Here is a 24,916-nt window from a genome sequence, read left to right as displayed (position 1 = left end):
CATTCCCATTTGTCATTTCTTAACTCAGAAGTGCATGGAGCCATCTCCCAAGACCAAAGAGTGGGCAAAGCATAACAGTGACAATCTGTGTAGGTGTGGGGTGAAGGTTTCACACGACTCTTGTGACTTCTGGGGGAAATGAGATTGAAGAGACAGCACAATGCCTGAGAGTGTGTATTTCTGTGGTTGCTATTGCATTGTATCATTATGACAAAGCCTCTCAAGTGAGTGATTTAAAAGAAAGAGATGCTTATAGGGTTCACAGTTTCAGAAAGGTCAGCACACAGTCCTTCAGTCTCGTTGTTCCAGGCCGGTAGCAAGGCCATTTGTAACTGTGGGTGAGATCGAGGAAGCTGCTCACGTCAAAACATCTGGGAAGGACCAGGATCTGAAGATCCCTTCAGGGGCACAGCACCCAGCAATGATCTAAGTGTCCTTGGCTATGCACCACCCCCTGAGGTTCTATGACCTACCAATACTGCTAACAACAAAACTTGTTAGCACTTGGACCTATAAGACATGTTTCAGATCCTAACAAAGAATTTGGTGGTTTGGGAAACAATATTTTTTTCTGATATGCTGTTTCAGTAGTAAATATTATATGACTGGGAAATAAGGGAGGAGGGAATGCAAAGGGAAAGGACTCTAAGACGGAAAACTTGGGTTTGGACCAAGGAGGTTTGTGGCTTTCTGGGGAGTCCTCAGGCTTCCTTGATCTATTAGACCATTTGTCTTGCTGTAGCTGCAGCTCTGGCCTAGTCATGCTCCGCCCGACACACATCCCCGTGCCTACCCAGGAACCCAGCTTGGGACACTTCGTCTGCTAAGTCTTCCCATCCGACTTCATTGTTTAATTTTGTCAGTGCCATGAATTAAGAAGGAAAGATCAGATTTATTAATTCCAGCCCTGCTCCATGATTGTGCCTAGAGGCTTAGAGACACACTGTAAATCACAAAGAATAACAATTATAATAAAGAATAGTTCTCTGTTGAAAGCTGCCTTAGGGGACATCTGTCAACTTGTTGGGGACCTCCAGAGATCCAGCTTCCTCTTTCTTCATTCCAGAAAAAACTATGGGGAAAGAAGTCTGTGAGTGACAGAAACTTCGGGGCCAATAGAAGAGAGATTCTCAGTCTGACCCTTTTCTTGGCTAATCATGCAATTTCTTATCCTTAAAATAAAAGAATTAAAAGATATTAACATATGTCAACAGAGAAAGCCAACTGTGATCCTCACAACAGCCCAACATTCTTTTTTTATTAGATATTTTCTTTATTTACATTTGAAATGTTATCCTCTTTCCTAGTTTCCCCTCCAAAACCCCCTCCCCCTTCCCCCTCCCCCTGCTGAACAACCCACCCATTTCCACTTCCTGACTCCTATTCCCCTATACTGGGGTATAGAACCTTCACAGGACCAAGGGCCTTCTTCTGGCATTGATGACCGACTAGGCCATCCTCTGCTACATATGCAGCTGGAGCCATGAGTCCCACCTTGTGTACTCTTTGATTGGTGGTTTAGTCCCAGGGAGCTCTAGGGTACTGGTTAGTTCATATTGTTGTTCCTCCTATGGGGCTGCAAACCCCTTCGGCTCCCCGGGTACTTTCTCTAGCTCCTCCATTGGGGACCCTGTGCTCAATCCAATGGATGGCAGAGCATCCATTTCTGTATTTGTCAGGCACTCAGTCCAACATCCTTAAAGAACCCTCATTTTGTACAGGCAGAAGTCAAAGCCTTCAAGATGGTAATTGCCATTTGAATGCACAGCATGGCCCTGGGCTTATACCCAGAAAGAACCACATTATGCTGAGGTGTTAGGAACTTCTGGGTTCTTCTTAAAAATCCTTTCTGAGCACTGCATTTCAGATCCCCCAATGTGGCCTTGATGTAAGGAATGGGCCACTGAAAATGTTTTGAGTAAACCTTGTCCTCTATACTTGCTTCCTTATGTAGAAACTGGGGAGGATTTCTCACCAGCCATGGATCAGCCTGGATCAGGTGCAAACCTAAAGTTAGGGGTCCTTCCTTCCCACCAATTTCTCTTTTCATGGTTTCAGTTACTTGTCATCAAACATGTTACTACTGCCTTAAAAGTACACAGAATGCATATTATTAAAATATTTAGTAGAAAATTCCAGAAATAAAGTAGTTTGTAAGTAGTAAATAACTTTCATTTAACCATTGTGATGGCTGGTTTTAATGTTAGCTTACCACAAATTAGAATCAGCTAAATAGAAAGCCTCAAATGAAAATTGGCCCAATTCCTTTCATTAATATTAGTGGGCTCAGACCAATGTGGTTGATGCATTCACCAGTCCTTAGTTGGATAAAAAAGCAAGATAACCAAGCCATGGTGTGGTGGTTTAACTATGCTTGGCCCAGGGAGTGGCACTATCAGGAGGTGTGGCTTTGCTGGAGTGGGTGTGTCACTGTGGGCGTGGGCTTAAAGAGTGTCTTAGTTAGGGTTTTACTTCTGTGAACAGATACCATGACCAAAGCTGAGAGTTCTACATCTTCATTGGAAGGCTGCTAGGACAAGGCTATTAAACCCCACACCCACAAGGCCACACCTACTCCAACAAGGTCACAACTCCCAACAGTGGCACGCCCTGGGCCAAGAATATATATACAAACCATCACAGAGAGCTTCCCCTAGCTTCCTGAGGAAGCCAGTCTTCTCCTGTTTGCCTTCAGAACAAGATGTAGAACTGTCAGCTCCTCCGGTGCCATGTCTGCCTGGATGCTGCTATGCTTCCTGCCATGATGCTAATGGACTGAACCTCAGAACCTGGGAACCAACCCCAAGTAAATGTTGTCCTTTTAAGAGTTGCCTTGGTCATGGTGCCTGTTCACAGCGATGAAAACCCTAATTAAGACACATGGAGAGAAGCTAGACAGTAAGTCCCTTCACGATCTCTGCTTCAGTTTCTGCCAGTGCGTTTCCACTTGCCCTCCTTCTGACTTCCCTCAGGGATGGGCCACAGTGGGGAAGGACAAGTCAAATGAGCTCTATTGCTCCCAAGTTGCTTTGATCAGAGTGTTTTATCACAGCAACAGAAAGCAAACCAGTGCAAACAGATTGTAATTGTCTTATTTTGCTATTGAGTTGACTAGTCTCTCACTATGCCTAATGTATAGAGTCAGCTTTATCATAGGCATGCACATACTTCGGGAGCAGAAGCCCTGAGGAAGTAAAGCAGAGGTGGATGTCCCATGTCATGGGACTGGTCATGCTCATTCCCCTTTCCCAAACTGACCTAATAAACATGTGTCTACGTGTCTGTCTGTCCTTTCTTCATTCCCTCACCAACCCCTGGCCAGGGTTCTGGGACCCAAGCCACACAGGACATGAAGTACATAAAAGAAAATTCAGAGTATATAAAGAGTTTGGTATTATCTAAGGTTCAAGCATCCCCAATGAGTCTTGCAATATACCTCCCCATAAGGATAAAGGGGTTGAGTCTCTGGGCAAAGTAGAAAGTAAGACTTGACTTCAGCCACAACCAGCTCAGCCTAGTCAGAGAGAAAGAATGGCAGACTAACGCAATGAGTGTTTAGGGGGTCTCAATAATGCGAGTGACAGGCTGAGAGGGTGTAGGGGAAATGAGGTCTCAGGAAAATTTCTTGACAATCTCAGAAATGAGGTATAGGCACATAAAGTAGCTGCTGCCTGGTGATCGAGCCTGAGCCCCACCCTAGGCTTCTCCAAGCCTCATTGTCCTCAGGTGTAAAGTGGGTATAATCCTTTCTGGGGCTCTACTAATGGAATATGAGAAATTGTAGGTCATGCCTAAGAGCTCCAGTCTCTGACCACTATCTCCTGCCACCAGGCTCACTCATATTCTACCGCCTGTCTTGTGTTCATCTTGTTTCCACCTCCACCACCAGTTTAAGTAAACCACTGTCAGTGTTTTGCTTAAACTCCATGTACTGGCTAATTTTGTGTCAACTTGACACAGCTGGAGTTATCACAGAGAAAGGAGCTTCAGTTGGGGAAATGCCTCCATGAGCTCTAGCTGCAGGGCATTTTCTCAACTAGTCACCAAGGGGGAGGGCCCCTTGTGGGTGGGACCATCTCTGGGCTGGTAGTCTTGGGTTCTATAAGATAGCAGGCTGAGCAAGCCAGTAGAAGCAAGCCAGTAAAGAACATCCCTCCATGGCCTCTGCATCAGCTCCTGCTTTCTGACCTGCTTGAGTTCCAGTCCTGCATCCTTTGGTGATCAACAGCAGTATGGAAATGTAAGCTGAATAAACCCTTTCCTCCCCAACTTGCTTCTTGGTCATGATATTTGTGCAGGAATAGAAACCCTAAGACACTCCACAAGATACCCTCCTAACTGTATTCTGTGTCCTCTACATCTGTGGGAACTAAAAAAAGGGGGGCCCTGGGGAAGTGGGGGAAGGGGGAAGACCCACACCCCGCCAGAGTTCCACCTATACTCTGGTCAGTCAGGCGTGGGAAGGTTGCAAACTACCTTCCACTCATCCCTGGGTGGGCATTCCTCTTTTCCACTCATCAGGGGGTGACCAGGGGCAGCCCTACTTGGGGACCCTGGAGCTACTTTGCTAAAGCCACCAGGGTTATAGGAGAGAGTGATGAGGGAAGAGAGGTTCCCAACACCTGTGAGAGTGTGCACAGCCTTGATGAGCAGAGACTCTCTATGGTTTAAGAGCTTTATTATAGAAATGCAGGGAGAAAGAAAGGAGGGAGAGAGAGAGAGAGAGAGAGAGAGAGAGAGAGAGAGAGAGAGAGAGAGAGAAGGCTAGAGAGAGAGAAGGCTAGAGAGAAAGAGGGTAAGAGGGAGAGAAGAGAGGAGAAGACAAAGAGAAAGGAGAAAGGAGAGAAGACAAAGGGAGAGGAGAGAGGGAGGGGTAAGAAGCAAGAGAGACAAGTAAGAGAGCAAGCAGTAAGAGAGAGAGGTGGGGCTGAACAGCCCTTTTATGGTCTTTACTGTTGCTAGGTAACTGGGGAGGAGTTTAGCCTGAAGGTCAGAAGTTTGGGCCATTGCCTATGTGACTACTGACCATGCTTCTCTTGTGGGGCCTGTGGGGGTGGTAACTTAGGCAGGAGCCAGAGTTCCAGGAGCATGAGGGAACACCTACTGTGTCATGAAGGTGAATTATGACCATCAGGGTTCAGGCCTCAGCTCAACTGGAAACCAGCTTGCAATTCCCCACATACATCCTCACCATATTCTCTATTAGGAAGCCAGGTCGCCTTTTCAAACCTCAGATTTGATAATGTTAACTACCACTATTACCATGCTCCTCATACATAAGACCCCCTAGTGATTTCTGTCAAGAGGGGAGAGAGAGAGAGAGAGAGAGAGAGAGAGAGAGAGAGAGAGAAGAAGAAGATGATAGATAGATAGATAGATAGATAGATAGATAGATAGATAGATAGAAGACAGATGATAGATTAGATAGATAGATAGAAGATAGAGAGATGGTAGATAAATAGATGACAGATAGATAGATAGATAGATAGATAGATAGATAGATAGATAGATAGATAGATAGATAGATAGAAGACAGATGATAGATAGAAGATAGAAGATAGATAGATAGATAGACAGATGACAGATAGATAGATAGATAGATAGATAGATAGATAGATAGATAGATAGATAGATAGATAGATAGATAGATTCCTGATGGTCCTGCCTCCTTTTGCCCTATACTCTTGCTCTATAGCCTGCTGGTGTGGTTGTCTCTCCAGTCTGTAGGATGCAGTGTTTTTTGTTTTTTGTTTTTTTACCACAATGCTCCCTCTGCCTGAAGAGTTCTTTTCTTCTCACACCAGGTCGGGTGTCCCTTCCTCAAAGAAGCCACTTCAAGAAGCCACCATGTCCATATCACATCTCTCAAGATATGTCTCCTTCCACACCACAGATGATGTCTACTTAAATGGTCACTTCATATGTGCTATCATGTATCATCATCTTGGTTTGTATAAGTAACTGCACTCCATAAAGTTTACACAGCAGTAAACCCTCCTAATGATGGACTACCTATCCCGTCCTTCGTCCTTAGCATCACAGGACTGTGTTAGCATGGTCTGGAAACTCCGGACTGTCTCCTCCACATCATGGCCTCCCAGATAGCTGAAGACCTGTCCATCTGGACTCAATGCTACGTGCATGAAGTATAACATAATGATTGACAATGAAGACAGGGAAGACTGGCTATATGAATAAATAATGGCAGTTTGGGTTGTGTGTGTGTGTGTATGTGTGTATGAGAGAGTGTGTGCGTGTGTGTGAGAGAGAGAGTGTGTGTGTGTGTGTGTGTGTGTATGTGTGTGTGTCTGTGTCTGTGTGTGTGTATGTGTGAGAGAGTGTATGTGTGAGTGTATGTGTATATGTGTGTGTCAGTATGTGTGTGTCTCTGTGTGTGAGTGTGTGTGTGAGAGAGTGTGGTGTGTTTAACTGAAATATAATTTATCAGTCTGACAGTAGCAATCCTAAGACATCCCCTTGTACAAGAGATGGTCGGCAGAGGGGCCCCACAGGAGCGATAGTTGAAGTCAAGTCAGGGAAGCTGTGACGAGATCTTAGGTCCTATCCCCAAATCTCCCAGGACAGCTCAGCGACTGTGCCACTGGTCAGGCTGCAGGGTACTATGGCATTCTAGCCTACCACGTCCTCACACTGCCTGGTCTGGCTTCAATAAACGTGTTCACAGAGAGGCAACCACAGCCCATCCAGATTATTTTGATGTAGATCCACTGCTCATTCCTGGAATTGTCGTTTTCAAGCTAGAAGAATTTGTAATCAAGAGCTCACAGTTTGGAAGGACCGCTCAAGAGTGTTAGGGGGGATCAGCTTTCTCTGGGGGCTGCCTTTTGCTTGCCAGTCAGTAGTTTTATTTCCATTTTAATTTTCAGAGCATCCATCCCCCCAGCAACAGCCTGCAGTTTGGAATTCATGGCTCTGTTGTGTGTTTACCCATGGTGCTTGCTTGTAATTGACAAATTTAAATTCTGGTCATATTTCATTTATTACCCAGACCCAGGGAAAATTCCTAGGCGAAAACCTAATTACAGTGGAAGTGCCACAAGGTAATTGCTGAGAAAGAAGTCCTGCAGTGCAGGGCTAAATATTTCATCTACCCATAAAATGATTACCCTGACAAGATTCTGAAAAATAATAAAATCTGTTTAATAAAACAGAAGCAAAATACCAGTGTTTTTACACACAAAGTATTAAAACATCCTTCATTTTCGACAGATCCTAAGTCATCTGATTTTTATTCAGATCATGAGCCACAGCTGAGATAGTCCCAAGGTCCCCGTACACACAGTTGTCATGAAGCTTGGGGTCTGGTGTAGCTTTTAGAGCAGCATTGAGTCTGCTCTCTATTGCTCAATGAGCACTTTGGCAGGATTATAGCTCTGCCCTTAGTTTGGGGTTGCTGTGTGCGGATGGCTTTAATTCACTCCTTCGGCCCAGCCGCCCCTTTCCTTAGAGATCTCAGAAGGTGTGTAGCTTCTACTGCCAAAGCCTGGCTTAGCGTCCTGCAGAGTACCAGGGGCAACACTTGTTTTAACTCTTCTGACCTTTTAGGGCGCTGCTTTGGCCAGAGCTAGCCTGCTCATCCAGTTGTTAAATCAAGACATTGAACACCACCAACTGTGTGTTGGGAACAGGGCTAGGCAGAGAGGGCAGAGGGTTCTAGAGGGACAGTGATCTCCCTTAATAGAAAGACAAGCTCGAAACCCAATAACAAACACACAGATACAGAGATGGAAGCATTCCCCAAACACTAGTAAATATTGCATGGAAGCAAAGAAGGGGCTGCAGTGGAGAATGCAGTGATGTGAGATGTCTGGCATGCTCCCTAAAGCACAATAGGAGTCCATCTGTGAGGCTCAGAAGGAAACAACTGTCTCACAACTGTTGGCAGCATGTACCAGGATTCAAAGAGAGAGGGAATAAAGGCTCAGAATGAGGGTTTGTTCTCAGTGCAGGGCTCAGAAAGGGAAAGGACATGATCTAATTTTCACTCCAACAGCTTATCCCATGTCCTGTGGAGGGGTATCCCAGGAGGCAGCAGTAGCTGTGAGATGCCAGCGAGGACATCCTGCAGGGACCATGGGTTGGAAAGTTCTACACCGCATAACAGCAGAGACAGAAGTAGGGAGAGTTTTGTGTACACAAACGCTCTAGACTTTCCATTATTGTAGTAATTAAAACTAGAGAAAAAGCAATAAAAAAGCCCCAGAAACAAAAGGAGTGAGCTAAATTGGAAAGATCTGGAAAGCGTGCTCTCATTTCTTCTTCCTACCTCAGTGATCAAAGCTGACATTGTGGGTCTGTCTCCATCTAAACTGAGGTAGGTGTTCCACCCAAACACTTTGCTGTCTACTGAAGTGGATCTTATTGAGATCTGGAATTATATAAATATCTAAAGAGGAAAAAAATGTTCCCAGATGTAGTAAGTTACATGGTGGTTATGCATTTGAGCCTTGCAGAGGTTAACCAGCAGAGCTGTAAGCCAGCACTCCTTCAGGTGAAGGGATGTGTGCTAGGCACACAGACCGTCTAGGTCACAGACCGTCTAGGTCACAGTAGAGATGGCAGAAATTGGACATGGAGATTCAGAGGGCCCCTCCTTAGATTTGCCAAGTCACTCATCAAGGTGAGTCCCCGAATCTACTTTTTTACACACCTGATGAGTAACTATGGTACAGTGTGAGGTTTGAGGAGCTCTACTTGAAGGTGGGTGATTTACCATGTTGAGCAGTGATCAGAAGAATTTAAAATAAAGAGAAGGTTCTAGGGGTTAAACCACAACCAAATAAATGCACGAAGTCGGCTTTATATCTTTAATGATAAGCGTTAACAATCCTTGCCAGGATGCTCTTGGATATTCTCCCAAATCTGCTTTTATACACATATACTATTTTTCATAACAAAAGATGGGCATGCTTATATTCTAGGGTAATTGACTTCATTCTCCTAATAAATCCCTTCATAAAGATGGTCATTCCTCACTCCATGAACAGCTGATGCAGAGGCAAGGCAGTGGGAGAGCATGGCGCCCAGAGGGAGGCGACATTAGATCAGGATCTATGTCTTTAATAAACAAAGCAAGTATTGTTATGGGATGGATGGCTGACATAATAGAATTGGAAACATATTTTATTTTGGGACAGAGACAGGTATCCTCTGATTGGTGGATTTCTGAAAATAAACACAACTTGTGTCATGGAAATGCCTTGCTAGATAAAGGGATAGCTAAGAAGCCAAGCACAAAGAATGTTCAAGCATTAAGGCATGGCAGGCAACTGGTAAACACGGTGCCTTGTTGGGTAGCGGCAGCTTCCTCCGACAGCTAGCCCCTTGCTTGCCTCACAGGGACACTGGAGGAGGAGGAGAACCTAATTCTGTCACAGTAAGTGTATCCACATTAATATTTTGAATACCGCGTGGGAAGGCTTCATCTTTCTCTTGGCTTCTGTACCCACTGACTAGAAGGCTCCACACTGCTGTGTTCACAGTTGAAGTGTTTGAGTTAGAGATATGCCAGATTTAGCAAACAGAAATGCAGGAGTCCTAGTTAAGTTTGAATCTTGGACAAATTGTAAAATTTCAGTCTAAGTGTGTCATGCAAGACACTAGAAGCTTTCTGTTGTTTCTGTAAAATTTCAATTTAGCTGAATCTCCTCTCTTTTACCTGGCAGTCTTCTCTGAGTAGCTCCCTGTCCCAGAGGGACAGAGAAGTTGGGGCACAATGTAGATTTGCATTACTGACATCATTTTGCATTTCTCCCAGGGAAGGTGTTTCCCTGGGAGAAAGAACAAGTGTCTGCCCACACCAGCAGTGGGCAAAGACTAACTCTCACTTTCTATCCCAGCAGCTAAGGTCACCCAATTGCTTCATGTGACATGTGTGTAAGCCCTGGTCACCTGGACACAGGACATTTTCCTGCTCGGTGCCTGGTGACGCCTATAACAATGCTAGTGTGCATTCAAGGCTGCTACCTCCCAAACTCATGTTCATAGGGACAGTACATCACCATGTTCAGAAGGGAGTTGAGAATCCCGAGAGCATCCGTCCTTAGATGCAGTGACTAGGACTTTTAATTGATAATGAACAGGCAGAGGAGAGGGACGGGAGTCCTGAGATCCAGCAAAAGTCAGATAATTTACTCAATTTGTTTTCCTGGAAACTAAGGATTTACGTCAAGATTTTGCAATAAAAGTAGCTGAGACATCCATACTCAGCTCCATAAAAGGCTTAATTACCTTGTTCTGCAAACAACTTTCCTCTTTATGGGGAATTTACCAGTTTTTTAATCTCCTTTATTTGATTAACATTAGAATCAACAACCGCAACCTGGGCTGGGTTCTGGTAAATTGCCATTACAAAGTTAATAAGGAAAACAGATTTCTTTTTCAGGTCTCAACTATAAGAATCCCAAGCTGTAAGTAGGGGGTCCTGCTTTTAGGCTTTATATTCTTATACACTAGCTACTCAAGGAGGGAACACACTGCAATAAGTTGTCATTGTCCTCTAAGGCAGGAGCTTGCCACAGTCAACCTTTGAGAATTCTTCATTGATATGAAGCTGATTCTTTGTGAATAACAAATGATATCCTGTTGCAAATGACAGATCGATCTACCCATAAGAGGCACTCAGAGATGGTTTGGAGGTAGGCAGTTTTGGGAGGCTAACAAAAGTTGTTGTCCACTAAGATGAGTTCTAGCATTGGAAGCAAGGCCATAGCCGTTACTGAAAACACCAGACAGATTCTGAAATAGATGCCAAGTGCCTAGAACCCCACATCCTACCAAGTCCCAGCCCTTGCCACCGAATTCTCCAATTATAATGCTATCTCTGCTCACCTACATAAACAATAGTTCTTATTAAACAACCCCCTCTTTCCTGCTGTTATCTACAGGGAATTTCCAACATACGAGCCACACAGGACTGAGGTGAAGTTTCCATTTCAAAATAAAGGAGAGGCGGGGAAAGAGGACATGCTCATGTGGTAAGCTTTGCTCATAAGTTAGTTCTGTTCTGAAATTATACTCTTCCTGCTGTTGTGATGTGAAATTCGCCTTGCTTTTGCAAGGCACTCATGCCAACACATTCTATTTTGTATTGTTGACTGTCTTTAGCTCAGAAAATGAATGTCACTCACTCTGTGCTGGCCACCCCACATTTATGTGCCTGTATCTACATTATAATTTGTGTATTTATTTAAGTTCAATGGCCAATTAAAACTAAACATCCTGGGAGCCAGGGTGGGCTCATTTACTATACCGAGATGGTCCACCAGTGTGCTAGGCAGTCCTAACTAGACACCACTCACAGAGCATCTTCAGCATCAGAAACAGCCTTTCACAGTTCTGCAGGCTGGAAGGTCAAAGTCAAGGGTACAAAGCTCTGGTTCCTTCTGAGGCTTCTGGGCTTGTAAATGGCCTCCCCTGCTTTGTCTTCCCACGATTATCACTGTGTGTATGAACACCCCTGGCTCTTTCTACATGTTAGGGTATCTCTCCATATAATGTAGTTTTCAGATATGCTTGGGGTCAAATCTTAACACTTCTGTTTTAAGGCACAATCACATCTTTAAACACTCTCCATATACAGAGCCACATTAACACAGGAATCTGAGTGGAATGATTTTTTTTCTGCTGATATTTTTTTATTGGTTATTTTATTTATTTACATTTCAAATGTTGTCCCCCTTCCCAGTTTCCTCTCCACAAACTCCCCATCCGTCCCCCTCTCCCCTCCCCTTTTCCTCTATGAGGGCACTCCCTCACCCACCCACTCCCTTCTCACTGCTTTAGCATCTCCCTACACTGGGCATCAAACCTTCACAGGACCAAGGGCCTCTCTTCCCAGTGATGCCAGATAAGGCCTTCCTCTGCTACATATGTAGCTGGAGCCATGGGTCCCTCCGTGTGTACTCTTTGGTTGGTGGTTTAGTCCTTGGGAGCTCTGGGGGGGGGGGGGTCAGGTTAGTTGACATTGTTGTTCTTCCTATTGAGTTGCAAACCCCTTCAGCTCCTCCAGTCCTTCCCCTAACTCTTCCATTGGGGATCCCCAGGCTCAGTCTGATGGTTGTCTGTGAGAACCAGCATCTGTGTTGGTCAGGTGCTGGCAGAGCCTCTCAGGGGACTATACCAGGCTACTGCCAGCAAGTACTTCTTGGCATTAGCAATAGCGTCAGGGTTTGGTGTCGGCAGGTGGGATCGATTCTTATGTGGGGTGGTCTCTGGATGGCCTTTCCTTCAGTGTCTGTTCCATTTTTTTGTCTCTGCATTTCCCTTAGATAGGAACAATTCTGGGTTTAAATTTTTGAGATGGGTCAGTAGCCCCATCCCTCAACTGGGGGCCGTGACTGTATACTGGAGATGGTCTCTAAAGATTCTATCTCCCCTTTGTTCGGTATTTTGGCTAATTAAAAAAAAAAAAATCAGCTTAGCGACTGGTATCCTGGCCTTGAAGACACCTAGAATGATGCAGTATCGAAGAGAAGGATCAAATCACAGACGCAATGAACTCCGCGGTTCTGCTGCTTCCTGGTTGTGGACCCTGGAGCAGGGCAGGAATTAAGCTCTGTGAATTTAAGCTGGTTTTTTTTTCTATGTAACTGGGATAACAGCTACTTCAGAGCTGTCAGCAGAGGAAAGCTCCTAGAATAACAGATGATACAAAGTGAGCTCAGAGAACATCCTTTGTCATTGCTTAGTGCCCACTCATAGTCTCATAACTCCTGGTACCTAACAGAAATAAGACATCAAGTGTTTACCTTAAAAATATTAAGCAAGGGGAATGTGGATGCAGGAAACTATGAAGCCACAGCACCAGGGAGGGCTGATTCTGGAAGGCTGTCTCTAGAAATTTGACAATTGTATAACTAGCACACTTAGAAAAGAAAGGCATGACAGGAAGCATCTAATCCTGGACCCCCCAAATGCATCAACAAACCCCACTAGTGATATGAAGGACACTTCTATGGGGCCTGTAGGCATCAAAACGCATATACTTATGGGGAGTTACTCCTCTTGCAATTCTTTCCGTCTTTCTGATTCTATTCAGATGGAAGTCTCAGCTTGTTCTAAATGGCCTGTGACACTTTCCTGACCAATAAGAACTCATTTAAACAAAGACCAGACTCTGACACCGCATCAAGAGGCAAGCTCACATAGCCTAAAATATTACCCTGTTTTCATTGCCTGTGTGTCCTCCTGTTACCTTCTGGTCACATTTTACTCCACTTATACTGGTGATGTATTTTTTAAAGTAAATTTAAAAGGGGCGAAGCCTAAGATGTGATAGTAATACTAACATACTAGGTACCATAATAATGCAGGCTTCAATAAGCTGTTATCTGTTAGCAATGACTGAAACTTAGCCCTTGCCTCTCCCAAGGAAACCCAATGAGGAAATGAAGGCTCAGAAGAAAAAAGGATACTCCTGTAGAACCACACAGCTAGCTATCGTCAGGACTGATGCTCAGTTCTCCTATGGCTTCCTCATCTATTTAACTCAGCATCAGACAAACTCGACATTGTTAAACTGGAGATAAACAAAACGTAAAATGACCAACAGGCTGTGCTGTGGGTTGCCACCAGGAAGGCACTGGTTTGATAAGCTCACCTGAACTGTAGGAGAGGTCTGGGGAAATCAGAATGTCCTTGTACCTGATGCTGGAGACCTACGATCTCGGCACGCCATGGATAATAACTCAAAGCACCATGTCAAATACCTGGGGCGGTTTCTAAGCGTGTAGCGGCAGGGATTCCTCTTGGAACCAAGCACAGATGGCTTGAATCCCAGCTTCTTCACTTGGCAAGAAATCACTGTATCCGTCGGCTCATCTGTATCCTACTCATCTGAAAAATTTATAAGACTGATACAAGCAAACAGTTACAGGACAGTTATTATGAGCCAAGCCCCTCCAATTAATTATCTCACTTAGCCCTCAAAAATATTATTCCAAGATATTTCTATAGCTCCATAAGATGGGGGTGGGAATTTGGTCTTAGAGTTTATTTAGTGTAGGCTTCAAACCAAAACAGCCTAGAATCTGCCCTTAGCTCCAGCACTGCACTATGGAAAGAAAATAACACGTAAGGGTTATAAAGCTGGCACCTAGGAAGCAAAAATGTCAAGGCCTTGTTGATACTCTCTGAAGGAGTCACTTGCAGCCTAGAATTCGAAATTTTCCGTTGAGTTTCTTATTTAAGACTACAATTCCCAGAATGCCACCGGTGTAAGATTAATCCAATCAGAATGCTGTGGGCATAGACGCTGGCCTTTCAGATAGGCAGAGACACTGGCCAATCAGGAGGCATCGCCTGGATTTCCCGCCCTCTCTCCACAGCTAATGTTGACTTGACTGACTGTTGAAGGTTTGTCCTCACCAGGTCCGTTGATGAGGTTTCCATTCGTGGTGATCATTTGGAAAGGTGAGGCTTATTTGAAGCCGTTCGGTAACCAAGCTAACTTTCAGGCTGTGGAATGGGTGGGGAAGGGGTACCCAGAAGGTGAACAAGGCCTGTGTAAACTTCCAGAAACTTCCAGGCGGTGGGAATTTCCAGGCTGCCTTAGGCCCGGCCTCAGCCGCTGAGCGAGGGTCGTGCGGTGAGCGAGGGTTGTGCGCTGAGCGAGGGTTGTGCACGGGGACCCCTAGAGAGTAGAGGTCCTCAGCATCTGCTCTTGAGGTTGAGGGCCCTGGCAGGGCTCTGTGGGCCAGGGCATCAGTGATGTCATGCCCTCCGTGTGTGCCATGTTGACTTCTGGCGTGGTCTAGTCATCTGGGTGTGGATCTTCTGTGCCCTGTTAGTAGCCATTTTTATAACTATAAGGCTGAGCTGTGGCCAGCCCTGTGGGATTCGAACACCCTAAGTCTTCTGATGCTCTCCCCCCTACCCACTGGGAGGAGCTCAGGACATTCTGACTCCTTTAGTTCCGTTTTTGTGTTTTATTATTACTAATTAGGTTTTATACTTATTATTTAAAACTGTATCTCTTTTCCCCCTCTAATCCAAATCTTGGGCTTGGCATGTGCACATGAGATTTTTCTTTACACTATTGTTTTAATATTCAGGATCTTAGAGGTTATGCAAAGTGTGTCTCACTCCTTAATGTCTGAAGAAGAAAAGATTTTTTACAGCTGCCATAAAGGAAGTGAGGGAAAATAGGATATATGACTGGAATTTCGGAAAATACAAAAACGAGGGCTAACTTGGTGGTTCATTTGATTTTATTATCCCACACAAATAATCCTCACCTGTAACTACCCAGCATTTATCTGGCAGGAACAGTCTGTGCCAATTTCGGTTTATTTTTCAAGTCATTTTGAGGCGTTTGACTAAAAAGCTAGTTAATATCTCGTCAGCCATCCCTCTGGAGACAGTCTTGGTTAGATATATTTACCGTACAACGTGGTGTGTTTCAGATAACCAAGTGCTTACTCAATCCTTTCTCGACAATGAATTATAAACACAACATACATTTTAGTTTTTAGTGTGTGCTTAAAGAAATTACAGTCATTCAAGGGTAAGAGACAGAGAATCCACATAAAATTAGGAAAGCTCCCACACAATTGCTAATTGTAAAGTTTGTAAATGTTGAGGATTTCTGAAGTGGGGACTTTGTTTCTGTTGTAAGGGCCCCATCTTGTGGATGTATCTTGGATGTGAGAAGAACCCTGACCCTAAGAATTCCACTTGCAATGGCTCTCATCTGGAAAACCCAAACAGATTGATGCTTTCCTGGGAATAAGAAAAGACAATGACTTTAGTTCTGAGATAACAATTTTTTTCTTTTATAAATTACCTAAATTTTAATTTTTAAAAAAATATACATGTGTTTGTGCCATGTGTTGCATGGGTGTCTGAAGAGGCCAGAAAAGGACATTGGACCCCTGGAGCTGTAGTTGTAGGCAGTCCTGGGGAACCATTGTCCAGTGTGAGTGCTGGGAACAGAATTTAGGTTGAAGGAGCTGTAAGTCCTTTTGGCTGCTGAACCACCTTATCAATCCCCAAAGTAAATAGCTCTGATCCTATATATTGCTTCTGTTTCTCTTTTATAATCAGATGTTTAAGAATAATCATCATGACCACAAGCAAAAAGTGGAAGCCATGATTAAGAACATTAATACAATTTCTTTGGAGGTGAAGAAGATGAAAGGTACGGATGGGGTCAGCATTTCTGCACACCACTGTCAGGGAAGACAGGCTAAGCATGTCTGCACACTGCTGTCATAGAAGACAGGCTAAGCATGTCTGCACACTGCTGTCAGGGAAGACAGGCTAAGCCATTGCTCTCTATTACATCAATTACTATCCATGAAAACGATGTTGAGTGTATTGTTATGTTTTACAGCTCTCAGATAATTATAGATACTTTCTGTGTCACCTCTGAGACCTGCAACTGCAAATAACAAATATGCTACATAGTGTGTACTATGAGGGCAGATAATCCAAAGTGGATGCAGCCCTGAAATTAACTCAGAGTTACAAAGATTTCATCAGGGGTTAGGCTCTTTCTATCTCTCTGCTGTGTCATGTATACTGCTGCTCATAAGCATTACCCCGAGGTAGACACAGACTGCCTGTAATATCTTCTTAGAATGAGCTTTATACAGATACCCCCAGCAACCCCCTGTCCCTTATAAATAAAAATGTGAGGGCCACATAGCAATGATAAGGCACTTGTCCAGCATGCACAAGACCCCAAGGTCAATCTCTGGTGTTGCAGAATAAAAACTACCCCAGAAAAGGGGGCCCTTGTGGTAAGGGAATAACCAAGTTCTGAATAGAGAGAAAAGCAATTTACTAACTAAGCATATTTGGAAGGGTGAGGAGTCAATAAGAGAGTGCTGTCTTTACTCAGGAGCAAATAGCAGAAACTGAAAGGGAAAACCAAGCCATGCCTTTTGCTATACAGAGAGAAACACTGACATACTCACCCACCATGTTTTAGTTTGTGTTCTACTGCTCCAACATTACAGCCAAAGCAAACTGGGAAGGAAAGGGTTAATCCCACCCTACAGCTTATAGTCCACCATGAAGGGAAGTCAGGGCAGGACCTCAAACAGAGACCACAGAGAAGTGTGGCTTATTGGCTTGCTTCTCTTAGCTTGCTGGGTTTCCTTTCTTACACACCCAGGCTCTGCCCAGGGATGGCACCACCTACATCCACCTATCATTGAAGAAAATGCCCCACAGGCTCATGTCCAGACCAGTCTGCTATAGGTAGCTCCTCCATTGAAATTCCCTTTCTCTAGATATGACAGGTTTTTGTCATTAATAAAAATTAATAGGCACACCACCAAGGGGTGAGGAGGCCACCACACACACACACACACACAAAATCAAAGAAAATGAGACTTAAGAAAGTTGAAGACAGACGGCTGTCTTTGTAATGTCTTATGGATGGCCCCAATGCTTTGCATTGCATGCATGTGTGAGTTAGGTAGGTTTAAGATATATTGACATGGGGCTGGAGAGGTGGCTTAGTGGTTAAGAGCTGACTGCCCTTCCAAATGTCCTGAGTTCAATTCCCAGCAACCACATGGTCACTCACAGCCATCTGTAATTGGATCCAGTGCCCTCTTCTGGTGTGTCTGAGGACATGTATTAAATAAATAAATCTTCAAAAACAAAAGATATATTTACATACTGTTACAGTGTAGGAAGATAACTGAGTGGATGGGTGAAGAACCTGTTTAGTCAGTTTCCACATTATACCTGTGGTTTACTCAAAAATGGGTCACCTAGGTAGGAGCTTGATCAGTGAATGTCTGACAAAAGTCATTAGAAATTAGGAACTGACTCCTTAAAGCAGTAAGAGTTGTGCTGACACCGGACACTCTATCTTCTCCCTTACTCAGAGCTCTCCCAGCTCCTGCTCTGTGACCTCAATCTTCATTTTGGTCAGCCTAAGAAGACAGAGGACCACAAAGAGGCAGAAGCAAGCCACCCATTTGAAGAGCCTGAGATTCCAGATGTAGCACTTGCTTCCATCAGATTATCTGACTGAACTCGTGTGTGTGTGTGTGTGTGTGTGTGTGTGTGTGTGTGTGCGCGCGCGCATGCGCACGCATGCGTGTATGTTTTGAATTTCTGTTTTTCGTTGACTTAAAAATCTGGAAGAACTAAGTTTAGTAATGTAATTTAAAACAGTAGGAAATTATAAGTAAGCACGCCACCTTGAAAGCTGATTGTCTGCTTGTTTGCTTGCTTGTTTCATTGTCTTAAAGGGAAATTGATCCCACTGGTGCTGAGGAAGTCTGGTGTTGGGAATTGGCCTATCTGTATTTGCTGTGCTGGACACAGGCTTCCTTCCTCCGGGTTCTGGAAGAAGAAGGTGCTACCGCAGCAGCATACAGCAGCTTTGCCTTTGGGTGGCCCTAAAAAGGACTGATTTTCTGTTTCAGAGAGGGGCCCTGAATGACTTAATTTTTGTAAGATATTAATCTGTAGGCAAAGAGCAGAGCCATGACCCAAGCTGGTGTTGTAAGGCTCATGGCTCAGATAGGCAGGCTCTAGCAGAAGAATAGAACTGAATAGAATTCAAAGAAAGCACACGTGTTGCTAGTCATGAAAACAGAGATTCCCCGATTACAGCCATAGTGGTGCAAGAGAACACCTTACCCACAAGACTCATTTTTGCCCCTTTGTTCTAAGAGATTCAAATACATTTTTGTCTCCTGTCATCTACTGCTACTTTTCTTGGTGCTGTGAGGAACACCTGATAAGAATCAACTTAAGAACTGGGCGTGGTTTTGGTGGCTGATCAGGGATGGATCCCCGGGTGGGGTAGTCTCTGGATAGTCCATCCTTTCGTCTTAGCTCCAAACTTTGTCTCTGTAGCTCCTTTCATGGGTATTTTGTTCCCTATTCTAAGGAGGAGTGAAGCATCCACACGTTGGTCTTCCTTCTTCTTGACTTTCTTGTGTTTTGCAAATTGTATCTTGGGTATTCTAAGTTTCTGGGCTAATATTCACTCATTAGTGAGTGCATATCTAGTGACTTCTTTTGTGATCTGGTTACCCAGCTAAGGATGGTATCCTCCAGATACATCCATCTGCCCAAGAATTTCATAAATTCATTGTTAGGTAGGGGAACAGGGTCGGGGGAGGGTGTAGGGAACTTTCGGGATAGCATTTGAAATGTAAATAAAGAAAATATCTAATAAAAAAATGAAGATAAGGAAAAAAAAAAGAAGAACCGGGCGTGGTGGCACCTTTAATCCCAGCACTCGGGAAGCAGAGGCAGGCAGCTTTCTGAGTTCTAGGCCAGCCTGATGTAAAAAGTGAATTCCAGGACAGCCAGGGCTATACAGAGAAACCCTGTCTCGAAAAACAAAACAAACAAAAAACACAAACAAACAAACAAACAAACAGAATCAACTAAGAGAAGAAGGGTTGATTTGGACTTATACTTTGAGGAAATACGATCAATCTTGGCAGGGAGAGGAAAGTGAGGCATCTGGTCATACTGCAGCCACCATTTTGAAGCAGGAAAAGACTGCAGTGCTGTGCTCTGTGCACTCAACCCACATTGAGAGTTGTGTCTTTCATCCTCAGCTAAATCCCTCTGAAAACATGCTCACTGATATACCCTTAAGTGACTCTAACACCCACTTGAGTTAACAATCTTAACCATCGTAACTACCAATAGATGCTTTGAGATCTACCATGTCCTTAAATTTTCATTACCTTTAAATACAGAGTGCCGTAAAGCAAGGCACAAGTTGAGCTTATTCTATCAGAACCTGCAGCATCCTGCTACCCTCTCCTAGGACCCAGCTCAGTATCTCACATAGTGCAGACACCGCAGATCCTTATGAACATCCTCCTGAGGAAACATATACAAGTTTTTCAGGTTTCTGATTTCCAAGTGCTGGATCCTTTCGAAATTGAGAACTCTCGGTTTATAAGGGCAAGGTTTTGCAGAACAACATTATTATTGTCACTAAGTGCTTCCACAGTCGACCTATTCCTTATCTTAATGTGTCTTCAGTATTAACTTGGTCCTTAAAAAAAAAAAAAGGTTTTCTTAACTCATGAAAATAAAAGTATAGAATATTCTTTCCTACTTGAAAATTGTGTAGGTCAGAAATCAAACTTTTGTCAATAAAAGTCACACAATGATGCCAGGTGTCCCATGGGAATGAGATTGAGAGAACAAGGGATGTCAGTGTTCTGGGTGTACCAGGTTCATGTTACTAAACATAAACAGTACTGCAGATTATCTTCCTGCCACACTAATGATATCTTGATAAAGCTTTCAGTGGTGAGGGGAAAGTCTGTGAATTGAGAATTTCTTTATAGTACATAACTTATTGAACATCAGAGCTCAGACTTGCCATCCTTAAACATGCTTGGATCATGCCCTTTAACCTGCAGCTGGGCAGAGTCCCCTAACACAAACTCTATTTTGTCTTAATATGGAATATAGTATTTAATTTATTGAGTGTTCATAGCGCCCCCCAAAAAGAAAAAAATCAGCTGCAACATAAAACATGTAAAGTACTGACGGATGCCCTGGTGATCACATGCCAGCCAAGACTCTCACATGTCATAGCATCTGCTGCTGGCCCTGGAAAAGCAAAATTCAAACTTTGACGTACAGTTCCTGCTTAACAATCATCACTTCCATGCCATCATAAAGTCAAAAATGGCAAGTTAAACCAACATAGGCCAGAAGTCTCTCTCTCTACCGTTTGTTAAGTGTGATTTCAAAACTGAAGGAGATCTGAGGTGCTTCAAAGGGTTTAAAAACCAATCTGAGGACAAGACAGCAGTTTCGAAACACACTTATTGGGTTAATAAAACGGAAAACTAGGGCAGAGGTTTAGATAGAATTCTCCAAAGGCCCACATGTTAGAGGCTTGCCTCCCGCCCCCAACCAGGGCAGCATTGGGCGGTGGTGGAACTTCAGGAGATGAAGCCCAGTTAGGCGGGAGGTGCAAGACATGGAGGGACATTTGCTTCTTGTTCTTCCTTTTGTTTCCCAGTCACCATGAAGTGAACGGATGTCCTCACATTCTCACTTCAAGATCCTCTGTGAACCATTGCAGGCCCAAAGGAACGGGAACAGGCGAAAGTCAAACTGTCTAACTGAAGGCCAGCGAATACAAGTAGCATCTAGTAGGAAGGTGGGCTCGAAGTAAGTGTGTGCGTGTGCGTGTGCATGTGTTTACCAAGCATTGCTCGTCTTCCCAGGAGACCATCAGTACTAGAAGGGAGGTCACTGTGGGTGGAGACATGAGGGACTGTGATAGAGAAGCAACAGGAACCCCAGCATGTTGGACAGCAAAGCTGCATCACTGACCCTAGGCCTATTTTCTTCCTGTATGTTCAGAAATGTAGCTTACATTTGCTTCAAAACAAAAATGTAGTAGCAAGGACCAAACAAAGTTGTCTTAAGGATCGAAAAGAGTAAAGCAAATGATAACTTTAATCCCAGGAAGTTATCCCAACATGCATTAATCTCATTATGAAAGGGAACACATAAAAACACACCCTGTAAAACCAAATAAGAAACAATGGAGTTCTGTTTTTTGGAGCCTCTTAAGTTATTGCTGCTCCAAAATGAATTTTAATCATTTTAAGTTGTGTAAAAAACAGGTCATGCCTCAGCCTGACAAAAGTTCCATTATAAAATATATCAAAAATGATCAGTTTCAGCACTTTTTAAGCTTGCTCCACATTATTTCTGTACTGTATAAAGTACTGTATTTTGAGATGGATGTTCAAAATCTCATGTCTGCTGTACACTCTTAGACTTCAAACATGAACATGATCACTTCTATACTCTATAAACATCAAAGAAAATAAATAAATCGTGTGGTATTCAACAATCTTCAGATACTTTAAAAGGAGAGGGCAGAACTCAGGGCCCGCGTTAACAGTCTGCTTTAGTCCTAAGTGCTCGGCCATTTGCTAAGGTCACATGATCTCGCCGCAGTGACCACAGAGTCAGGAAGGCTCATTTCTTGGCTAACTTGCTACGGACAGCCTGCAGCATGTGTTAGTGTGCACTGGTATCTGGACCCTCGATTTTTTCCATCAATGAGCAACAGTGGCATTTTCCTGAAGTAGTCAATAATATCTGATACAGACAGGAAGTCCTGGAAAAGTCAAACGAGGAGATAAGTTAGCAGTGGAATGGACAGTATGCATTTCATAATTGTGTTATTTTTAAATCTGCATTAATTTGGAGAAATTGTGGGAAGAATAAAATTTATCAGGTATTTTAGAGATTTCCTCCTCAGTAACAACCAACTGTAAGTAAAAGATAGAAATATAAAGCTGGGCCAGAGAGAACCCCAAACTTCTGCAAGAGTAGTCAGTGCTCTTAATTCTGAGCCACCTCTCCAGCCCACCTTACGGTATGTTAAATGTTATTTTATAGGGATAACATAATCTTATATCAAAATTAGGTCAAAAGAAGTCAAAATATAAGATACTTTGACACTTCCTAACTGCATTTTTTTAATGATTTTTTTTTTTAATTTTAAAATTTAGGTTTTGGGGCCAGAGATGAAGTTCAGTGCTTGCACCTGACTGGTGTGCACGAGGCCCTAGGTTCAGTCCTAAGCAGCACCAACAGATCACTCCTACAGTGGAGTTAGTCATGGGTAGTACTTTTCTTCTTTCCTTCCTCCTTCAACGGATGGCCTCACTGATGTTGTTTAACAACATAGTTGCCAAACAGCATGTGATTCAACTGCATAGTTGCTATACAGTATGGAATTTGGGCAAAGAGTGACGACTAAAGTCCTTACCTCTTTTCCTCGAAGTCCAGTGCCCAACAAATAGACTTGACCTTCCTCCTGGTAGCGGATCTGGATGTTGTAAACTTTGTCTTTGTACAACACCATGAGGACGTATGGATTGTTTACTGTCTTCTTAGAGCTGTCTCTAACCAGGAAGGTGCCATCCTAAAGAAATGGGTGCTTGCCATTAATGGAAGCAATGAAAGTCAGCTCCATACTACGTAAGAGACAAGCCTCTAGAGACCTGCAAAGCTGTCATGGTGTCAGGAGACATTGAGTTCTCCTCATAGCTAGGGATCCCAGGTACCTGGATCTTTTGATTATTCAAAAAGACAACTGAGATTATATCTGAAGTTTTCGAGTTAATGTCTTTGAAGTATCTTCATATAAAGGTTTTTTTTTTTTCAGTAATAAAAACAAATGATCAGTTAGTGGATAAAAGAGCATACAAAATAAGGTGGCTCACTTCCTGTGTACCTACTCACTTCTGTTGATTGGCTAGCCTTCCCTGTCAACGTTCCCATGCAGAACACACCATTTGCCCGTGAGATGGACACCCCTTTACCCCACACCTGAACGACAGTGAAGGTGGACTCTCTATGTTCTTGACTCCACCCCTTTACCCCACACCTGAACGACAGTGAAGGTGGACTCTCTATGTTCTTGACTCCCTTTCCCGGATACTTACAGAGCATGGGATTTGTTCTGTACTCTAAATTTTCATACAAGAATAATTGCAATGTAATGTTGCATGGCAAAGACCTAATATTAAAATAGAGCTAATTAGTAAGGCCCCTGTAGATCACTCCTCCATGTACTTAACTAGAGAGGGTTTTAAATGGCCATCAATATTCAACAACAATGTTCCTTTGCTCCTTTTGTTCAGAGTTAATTGAGCCGGTCAGAACATATGTAGTAAAAGAACTTCCTACTGGACCAATGAATCAGAGCTTGGCTTGAATTCAGAGTCACCTGGAGAATATGAGGACTCCCTTCACCCACACTACACTCCCTAAGACTCAGGAACCCAGATTAAAAAGCAAAACAAAACAACAAAACAAAACAAAACAACAAACCCCACTCCTCCAGGTGATCAAACCTGCTGAGGAGACTGAAAATGGTGGTTGTAGTGTGAAAGATGAAGAGTTAGTGTCCTCTCCTCTCTGATCAAGAGATGCAGGGTTATGGGTCAGTAATGGACCTGCTTAAGACTTTATCATAACAAAGACTAGCTGGAAATTTCTGGAAGGCTTTGTGGTTATGCCTTTAGCGTGAGTCTTCCTCGTGAACGTGGGTGATAACTGGGTGTTAAGAGGAAGATGAAGGAGTAAGATTTCTGAAACAAGTGATGGCCACTCAGAGAAAGGGTTCTATGGATGCTAGCAGGAGGACGGTAGCCCTGATGGGTCTTAAAGGAGCAGAGTAGCGAGAATGACAGATGGCTCACACTTGAGCCAGTGTGTGCCAACAGCCTTTCTCCCCCCCCACTGACACTGATAACTGCATGACAAGCCATGGCAGAACGGTACCTGGTTTATCTTCCTCAGAGCGGCTTCTGCCTCTGGTCGGGTGATATAAGAGACATACCACTCTTCATCTAAGGGTGTCTACAAATAAGAAATTAAAAAAAAGAACTATAAGTTCTGTAGTTACATAAACAAAGCAAAAAGAAAAAAAAAAAACCTATCAATTGCCATAAATCAGCACCTCAGATCTCTGAGGTCTGAAACATTTCTTTTCTTGACCAGAATCACTTAGCAGAGGCTACACAGAAGGCATTTTGTGTGAATTGCTTCCTTATCATGCCACTGACTGCAAAGGCATTTGTGAAGGATGCCCCCCCCCCATTATATAATGGAACCTTTCATCCTGAAAGACAGAGACAGAGGAACTTTTTCAGCTTATTATATCGTAGTACCATACTTTATGAAAAATCTGTCCTAATGGAGTGGTTAAGAAACTTCCCTTTTCAAGGCTATAAACCAAGAAACAGATGGGAAGAAAATGGGATTATGTTTTTCATTTCTTAATGCCCCTGGAAGGCTGTAAGAGAACACTAAGGAAAACATTAGTTCTTCTCTACATCTTCCCTTCAGTTTCTGGTTTATTGTGTGCTGTGCGGTGGATCCAGGACGGGATCCTCACACACCTCCAGGC

At 43.6% G+C, this 24,916-nt stretch overlaps 1 protein-coding gene across 1 annotated transcript in view; it reads right to left on the bottom strand.

Annotated features, from left to right (window-relative positions):
• Nucleotides 1-21,405: 21,405 nt before the first annotated feature.
• Nucleotides 21,406-24,916, bottom strand: part of Lcp2 (lymphocyte cytosolic protein 2) — a 43,046-nt gene continuing 39,535 nt past the window's right edge. The window contains exons 19-21 of the mRNA XM_021213500.2: nucleotides 24,289-24,366; nucleotides 22,769-22,924; nucleotides 21,406-22,111 (exon numbers count right to left, since the gene is read on the bottom strand). Coding sequence (XP_021069159.1) covers nucleotides 21,989-22,111; nucleotides 22,769-22,924; nucleotides 24,289-24,366 — 357 coding nt within the window. The 3' untranslated portion in view covers nucleotides 21,406-21,988. The remainder of the gene's footprint in view (nucleotides 22,112-22,768; nucleotides 22,925-24,288; nucleotides 24,367-24,916) is intronic.

The sequence above is a fragment of the Mus pahari genome, chromosome 14, assembly GCF_900095145.1.
Source record: "Mus pahari chromosome 14, PAHARI_EIJ_v1.1, whole genome shotgun sequence".
NCBI lineage: Eukaryota > Metazoa > Chordata > Mammalia > Rodentia > Muridae > Mus > Mus pahari.
This window is presented reverse-complemented; position numbering and strand designations above follow the sequence as displayed.